Raw genomic sequence first — 8,888 nt, 5'->3', positions numbered from 1 at the left:
GCGAATTGACTTTGACTTGAGATGGCAAAATGTACTACAGCTTCAGTGTTTTATCAACTCAAATAATAATTTATGTAGGCTATCATTGGCGCGAAATACCCAAGACCACATTGAATTTCAATGTACTGTAAAATTGTCAATCAATTAGGCGACCGGAGAGAGAGCATGGTCGTTGATGCTGTGTTTTGATTGGGCTAACCAGGAGACTCGTAATGTGCGGCAGTCCCATATAAACACGTGCAGACCAGCGCTCTATCGGTCATGCACGTCAAAGGAAATCAGTGTACGGTCCAGGGTAGAGGAATAGCCGCATTGGGTAGATGGTACCTACTTAGTGATATATTTACATTGTTGAAAACACGGCGCTGTACATATTCAGAGCTGTATGAACTATTAATAAGATAAGCAAGAAACACTATTCCTTGTATTTTGTTAGATCATCAGTGATTATTGAACAATGCCTTTGATGACCGGACTTTTTCTTCTAATGGTGCTGATTGCATCTGCATATGAACTGGATCAGAACGAGTCGTATTCACCCAGAAGAGCACGATTTTCTGCAAATACCCCTTGTAAGTAATAGTCTCTCTTACAATACAGCATGTTTTTGAGTGGATGCGGTGTTCGCACGGATTTGTATGGATTATTACTATTACATTGTATGCACAGCATGGGGGAATGTTTGCTATTACATGATATGCTGCTCTGTTTCCAAGTGAACGCCTTGATCGACAGACAACCGAATAGCTCCAACATAGGCTAGGCTACTCACTGTGCTCTACCGGTGTTTTACCGGCAAGTGATGAGCGTGAGCTTCGTGGTGACTGACACCTGTTTGTGAAAAAGCTGTAGCCTACCATCATGAGATGTTGAAACATGGTCTATGAACGAATGCTCTTTGAATTGATGGTCGTGTGGGTTGCTTAAACACGAGGTCACTGACCTGAGGATAGAACATCAGATTAATATTTATTTTAAAGGAGGCTGTAGGAATTAGTTGATACAGGGGAGCCCACTTGTACCCTGTGTGTGGTTAAATTCATCAATGGTTATTTATTTATTTCCGGTAGCCTATTCTACAAGTCATTTTTTAAATGTCTTAAATGCATTTATCTATAATGTTGTTTTACGCACTGTTTAAGCATTTTTTAAACCACCAAATGATCTACAGGTGTTTCGAAACAACTATGGCCATCATATTTTAAATGTATTGGTATTCTTCCAAGCAGTCACCAGTGTAAAGTATTGATAGAACTACAGTATTGCTGTAGGCCCCATAAAATACCGATTTGTGCGTGGTGGCATAGGCTACGCCACTGCACCCACCTGTAGCTACTGGCTACCGGCGTCTTGACAGGAGGAATGAAGCGCCTAATACCGGAAGAAACGTGAATGGGGTAGAGCTTTCTAGTTGAACGCAAAGCGGGTGGAGACGTTAGAGTAACTTTGGGGAAAGAATGCTGGCCATTGGCCAGGGATGATATCTAGATTCGAAGACTCATAGGGCACAAGGTTTCTCGTGACGTGCGTCCCTACTTACTCAATCAGTAGGCTTTATGTCCCTTTTCAATGGTTTGCCAACTGTAACTGCCAATCGTATTCCCGTGCGATTAATAAAGTGAAAATAACATCTTTCCACCGGGTACTGCCCCTAAAAAGAGGAAAGCTATTGTATAGCAAGAAAAAAACTAATTCATGGCCTAGGTCTACATCGGATTGGGCTATCTATTCAACCCCATGCATAACATTATGCTTAAATTGGTTGCCAGAGGGATGGATTAAATGTTCATGCACTCTATTTCCAAAATGTGTATGAGATATGAAAAAGTTGCTTGCCCAATGAAAGCCAGGCCCATGTTAGGAAATATGGGTATGAATGAGGTGTTATCTCTGTGATCTCCTTAAGTCTTTATTGTTATTTCAGTTAAACCAATGCATTGGTTACCTCAGACTAAGTATCTGCTGCATGGGCCTCCTTGGTCCTGCCAGTAAGAGATGCTGAAGGAGTGTGTATATGTTGAAATGTAATTTATTTATTTATTTATTCTCCCATGGCCTGAGCGATACAGTGGTGGGACAGTTTGATTAGTGATTAGAGCATTGTGCTTCTTAGAGATCAATCATATCTGCTTGACAGCCATTCCGATTCATCACAGATTGGCTAGTTCATGGACCAAAAATGTTAAATGAGTGAGAGTGCATCTGTCTGTGGCATACAGTACATCAGCTCATTGTTACAATTGCTGTATGCTTCCTACCATGAACTTGTCCCAGTCTTACTAAATGGACAATAGAGGCATTCATTGGAAGACATTTAGGGGTTTTCTGGTTACTTTATATCTTTACCTCTTGTCAGAGTAGTTTACACAGCTGTGTATGTCAGCTTGCTCTTTAATATTAAGTCTGAGGCAATATTTATGTGAAACATGAACATTAGGTCTATTTATGAGGATTGAGGCAGTGACCCAAGCCAGGGTACATGACTGTACTTTTAAGTGTGCACAGTCCATGGTGATGAGTGTCAGAGGTGGTTTGGCACGCCTTCCAAATGCTGCATGTTATTGTCTTGTCGCATGTGAGGGTAATGGAAACAAGGGGTCTGGTGCCAAAAGGGACAGTCAGCGGAACCTGATCCTGAAGTGTGTGTGTGTGTGTGTGTGTGTGTGTGTGTGTGTGTGTGTGTGTGTGTGTGTGTGTGTGTGTGTGTGTGTGTGTGTGTGTGTGTGTGTGTGTGTGTGTGTGTGTGTGTGTGTGTGGAATATTCATGAAATGATTTTCCAGGTAGGGAAAATGTAATTATGGTAAATTGTGTCCTAGTCTTAAAAAGTTGAAGGTGTCCAATGAGCAGTCAAGTTGTAATTTGTCTGAATAGTTATGATCGCAGAATTGAATCAACTTTGCATGTAAATTATCATCAAATCCCTTAATTGTTTGGTTCCCAATCAAAACAGACTGGTTATCTTTCCATTATTGTTGAGAGCTATATGATAGCCTGCCCCCTGCTTATGGTCCCTTCCCTCTCTGAGTCTACAGCTGACGTGGCACGCTGTCTGAACAGTGCCCTCCAAGTAGGCTGTGGAGCCTTCGCATGTCTGGAGAACTCCACGTGTGACACAGATGGCATGCACGACATCTGCAAGTCCTTTCTGTACAGTGCAGCTAAATTTGACACTCAGGTATGGTAATTCTTTCTCTTTTCAAATCTGACAGTATGTCGCTGTAGATTAAACCTGTTAACTGAAGTTAAGTCATGTTTTTTGATATGACTGTGATATTATGTGGTTTTGTGCAGGGTAAAGCCTTTGTGAAAGAGAGCCTCAAGTGCATTGCCAACGGCATCACCTCCAAGGTGTTCCTCACCATCCGCCGCTGCTCCACCTTCCAAAGAATGACCTCAGAAGTTCAGGAGGAGTGCTACAGCAAGCTGGATATCTGCACTATCGCCCGCACCAATCCAGATGCTATTGGAGAGGTGGCTCAGCTCCCAAGCCACTTCCCCAACAGGTGAGTTCCTAGCAAACCTAGGTCAAAGGGCTTCCATTTCTGTTTTTTTTTACTTTATCTTATTACAACAAAATGTATGAATATGGTACACTAACTCTACTGAAGGAAATACATTTCACTGGGCTCCTAAGACATTTTGATAAAATTGTAAAAAAAAAAAAGAAAAAGCCTTCCATGAGCTAACACTCGCACTTGACTTTTTTACCCCCTTATTAGCACTGACTTTGCTTTTAGCTACTTTATTGAGGAAAAATGGGCTTACTGTGACTGAGATAAATGTGGTTGCCCCAGCTAGCTATGTTAAGATGAACGCACTAACTGTAAGAGTGTCTTCTAAATTACTCAAATTCTGCACTATGTAGAAATCGCTCCGCCATTTCCTGGTTGCTAAAATTCTAATAGTTGGCCTAAATTTACTTTAAGTGACATAACAAGCAAGTATATTGTAGATTGTACCATCTAAATCATTGAAATATTTTTTCCATAACCCAAAATATTGCATATTGAGCTGTTTGAAGCTGGTATACAAAACTGAAAGTAAAAGACAAAAACTAAACTTAAAAATGGGAAGCATAGAAATAGTGCACATAGAACTGATCTACCGCTTCTTAGACTTGCTTTCAATGAGAATGACTGATGTATAACTCACATTTCTATGTGAATTTTGTCGGTTGCCCAAAAAGTTACATATTGCAGCTTTAAAATAAAAAATGTAAATAACAGCAACAAAAATACATGAATGCTGCATCCTTTTGCAGGTTTTACGGTAAGCTCCTCCAGAGCCTGATGAACTGTGATGAGGAGACTGTGGACCTGCTGAGGGCCAGTATGGTGTCCAGACTTGGCCCAGAGATGACCATTCTCTTCCAGCTTCTGCAGAACAAACCCTGCCCCTCGGTTGCTGCTGCTGCTGCCGTTCCAACTGGAGTGGAGGGCCGAAGGAGCTCACGGTTGTCAATGGGCCCACACATGTATAAGATCCAGCCTAGTCTACGCAACAGAGACTCTGCCAGCCATTTTAGCAAGAAGCGTGCCACTGGTGACAGCTCCTAACTCCCACTCAGATCCAGAAACTACACACACCCCTCAAAAACATAAGCCAACAGTGGTCTCTTCCCTTGGGTATTTAAGAATCATTCCTCTCCAGACTGGAAAATAACATGCACCTCTAAGAGAATATCCAATGTGTTTCAAGTATATTTTATATCAGAGTTTGAGTGTGAGAGATACTGTACCTAATGTTTGAGAGGATCCCCTCCCCTAAACTATTTCCCAACTCTATCACTCACCAAGTTCATTGAACATGTTGTATTGTATTCTATTGTATCTCCACAACTTGGCCCTGTCCATTCCTGTTCACTCCCCACACTTGATATGAATTATCTGAGAGCCTAGTGGGATGATGTCCCTTTAAGTTTTCTGTCTAGGATTTCAAGCACAAACTTGCAGTTATGGTTCATATCTATAGAGCACAAATGTTACAAAAAAAATTGGGTTGCAGAATACAAATGTTTATCCATTAATATAATATAAATTGATATGTCATCAATAGATAATGAAATGTGATTACTATTAGTTAATTACTAGATGTTTCATACAGTAAATGTGAGATATTTCTATATTATGATGAGACCATTAAAATAGGTAAGCATGTGCTATAGAAATCAGTGTCACATAGTCACTGACACAAACAGGATTCTTTTATTTATTGAGTTATTAGTCTCTGATGGCAACAGCCAGATCTGTGAGAGAGGCATGTCCCTCAGATGAGAGCTATCCTAATAAACTTTGCACAGGAAGTCACCTTAACTTGTAACCACCCGGAATGCCATGTAGCTAACTCCTATACCAGAGAATATAGCATTGTTTAGATGCCATTACATCTCTTCTGTCCTGAAACACTCAGTTCACAGTAAGTGTGTACCAGCAGTGTAACTTATGAGCAGGTGACCACCTGAGATTGATAGAGGCCACCCCATTAGATGAACAACATTCTCCCTGATGAATATGACATGGAGGGTTTGGATCATACACACTGACTTCCAGTGTTGATAATGACTATTTAAAAGCCTTGTTGGTATAATATTGATATTTATTTTCCTACTATATTATTTAAATTGTTATTTAATGATGTTGCTGTAGTTTTAGTTAGGTTACAGATATACAATTATAATGTGCAGTTTGGTCATAGCTTCTATTTCAGTGGGGGCTCATGATCAAATACTATAGGATCTGCCACTCTCTACATTGTCCTCTCTGTTGACTGAATAGGACCCATGTTATGACTCTGTGCTGGACATAGGGGAACAAGTTGGTCATTCAAGTCAGGTGATCTTCTTTATGAGTGTTACATGGGACTGTCACTTAAACAACCCATATTGCAAACATGGTCACTTATGTACTGGTGCAAGGGGACTCTGTTGGGAATGTGTGTGTATTTTCCAAGCGCGATTGATTATGTTATGAAGGTAGAGAGAAATTGTGGTCAAGCCATTCATTGTACATTTAACAGCTAAACTTGAAGACTGAACTGCAAAGCATTTGCTGGATCTATCCTTAATATCATGCAAAATAATGTTTCTCTCAGAAAGGTTACCCTGGTGACATTACTCCATAAGTGCTTCAATAAAGGGAGGTTAATTCAAGAGACTTTTCACACATGCCTGGATGAAGGCGATGTGCACAAGGGGAAAATAATGTTAGAGAGATCTGGTGGGTTTACAATGCCAAATCATTTGAAATGTTAAGAACTCCCAAACCTATGCAATAATCTCTCATATGGAGGATTCACAATAACACACAACCTTGCCCTTTGTCACAAACAGTGCCAGCTGATGCTGAATGAATGTGGCAGCAGCTCATTTGCTCCCATACTCATAGTGAAGTATGCAGGCAATGCAATGTGCCCCTAGACTCCCCCTTTCTGTTTCTGTGTTTGTTGCTGTGGTTTATGTTGTATTGTTTTTTGTTTTGTCTTTTTCTTGGGATATAATAATATCTTGCTTTTAGTAGCAATATAGTGTATATTAAAAAGAAAAAGTAAGGAAAAAAATCACTCAAATGTTAAGACTGTATGAGCAATGTAGTGTATCTTATTACTAATGCTACATATGCACTTTGCATCTCTTATGACCACTATAAAGGGGCATTGAAACATTCATCACTTGCGATGGGTTGGGACTACTTCCTTCCTATACTGTTAATACATGTATTTCTGTGTCTGTAATAGCTGGACAAAATCCAAAACATTTGCTGCTAAACAATAGCTTGCTCCCCTGTATGATAGGTTATCATTTTACATTTACTTGGATATCTATGGTGAAAACCCATTCACAGACCCTGGCATCAATCTGTATACTTGCATTTGACCATTTTCATTCAGTTTGGTACTTCTTCTGGAATTTGTACATTTATTTGAATGTTGCTTGCAGTGAACATATTTGACAATAGTATTCTGTTTATTTCCTCTCCCTTGAGACTATGCTTATAAATGCAAAATCTGGGTAACTTTAGAGAATGTATCTTATATTGAATGTTTGTTCTGGTGAGGATGTGCCCAAACCTAGATGGTTCATTGACATATTTTATAATGTGTGTTTAGTTAAAGGTGCATAGTGTATGAAAGTCTGTAATAGGCAAATATGAGAATTAAATTAACAGACTTACAAGTCATATTTTGTTCTTTCGAGACATTTTGTTTTATTCATTAAGCTATTTGTTGCAAGACAAGAATAGGGTGCATTTTGGTGGTAGGCCTACTGGATTATTAGCTAAATCTATCCTTAGGGAAATCAGTGAAATTGGCAGCAGCGTTTTCTGTTGATACACCATATGTTTATGGCAGGCTGGGGACTGGGCTCCCTGAACTCTGGAACTCCATGGTACTCTCTCCCCTCAAGACTTGAAATCAATTTGCCAGAATTAAAACAACTTGGGTGATCAGTAAGAGTGAAATCTTAATCGTAGTGACAGTTACTTTACTTTCAAATTCATAGATGAAAGTTATCAGTAAGCCATTTGAGGAGATTACTTGCTGAAGTTCCGAATACAGTAGCTATGTTAAGCATGATTGATCCTTGTGAATCACTTGCACTTTAATACATACCCATCTACATATATACCCATTATGTATACATGGATGTATGGCTTTTTTCTCTGTGCTAAAAATATGAAAGATACAAATGCATCAACTGTGTGTCTTTGCTGATTAGAAATAAACTATTATCATATCTGGCATATGGTATCACATGTGTTGACTGCTTTCATTTGACTAACATGTAAAACTGGTACTGTTAACACATACCGTACATCTAAACTTCAAATCTGAAAACAAAGTGCAAGTATTAGCAATTATGAATATCTATAATGAATTGTACCCATGAAGTAGAAAACAAGGACTAACAGAGCACATCCTTATGAAAATGTACTTTCTTAAACTTGAGCACAAACGAGCTGAAACTGCAAAGTGCCTGTATCATTGGAGTGCCCCAGGAAAAGAGAGAGCGGTATACGAGTGGCTGCATGGCCGCTATCTCAGTCAGAGGCAAATATAATTTCATGCCAATTTGGAAGAGTCCTGTAGGGCTTTCTCATCAGCAGCACTCCAGTCCCAGGGATAGGTGATGCAGCTGCTCTGCATAGAGTGATTCCAACATGTTCTGCTTTTAAAGAGACACTCACATGCAAGTCATCATCCCATTATCTTACACAGTGCAAGGCACTAGCCTCTTTTATTATTAGTATAGATGTGTAATATCCTTAAAATAATCCCAGTGCAAGGCAGGACCACTCTCTGGAAGAAAAATGTGCTTCTCCATTAGTCCTCTATGATTACAACGGTATGTGTTTTCTAGGAGACAAACAGGAGAGGTTTTCTGGTGGGCATTCTCTTCACTGGAGAAAAATATATAGTGGACATGAAGCACATGTGCTTTGTGAGATGAGTGGGAATACTGCACTTGCTTCATAAAGCCAGGGATCATGTTCAGAAGTGCAAGTCTTCTGCACCATGCTTTTACACAAACTCAGCAAAAAAGAAACATATCTTTTTCAGGACCCTGCCTTTCAAAGATAATTCATAAAAATCCAAATAACTTCACAGATCTTCATTGTAAATGGTTTAAACACAGTTTCCCATGCTTGTTCAATGAACCATAAACAATTAATGAACAGCTGATAGACGGTAGGTAATTAAGGTCACAGTTATGAAAACTTAGGACACTAAAGATGCCTTTCTACTGACTCTGAAAACACCAAAAGAAAGATGCCCAGGGTCCCTGCTCATCTGCGTGAACGTGCCTTAGGCATGCTGCAAGGAGGCATGAGGACTGCAGATGTGGCCAGGGCAATAAATTGCAACGTCCGTACTGTGAGGCGCCTAAGAC

The 8,888-nt window shown here is 39.8% G+C and overlaps 1 protein-coding gene across 1 annotated transcript; it reads left to right on the top strand.

Annotated features, from left to right (window-relative positions):
* The first annotated feature begins 239 nt into the window (after positions 1-239).
* LOC110525638 (stanniocalcin-like) lies at positions 240-7,747 on the top strand. Its single transcript, XM_021605944.3, has 4 exons — positions 240-572; positions 3,034-3,176; positions 3,293-3,504; positions 4,263-7,747. The coding sequence occupies exons 1-4, from the start codon at positions 458-460 to the stop codon at positions 4,555-4,557; spliced, it is 765 nt and encodes a 254-aa protein (XP_021461619.2). The 5' UTR covers positions 240-457; the 3' UTR covers positions 4,558-7,747.
* Positions 7,748-8,888: the final 1,141 nt, after the last annotated feature.

This window comes from Oncorhynchus mykiss, chromosome 6, assembly GCF_057628025.1.
Source record: "Oncorhynchus mykiss isolate SJ-2025 chromosome 6, ASM5762802v1, whole genome shotgun sequence".
NCBI classification, from domain to species: Eukaryota; Metazoa; Chordata; class Actinopteri; order Salmoniformes; family Salmonidae; genus Oncorhynchus; species Oncorhynchus mykiss.
Note: the sequence above shows the minus strand (reverse complement) of the source record. Positions and strands in the feature narration are given on the sequence as shown.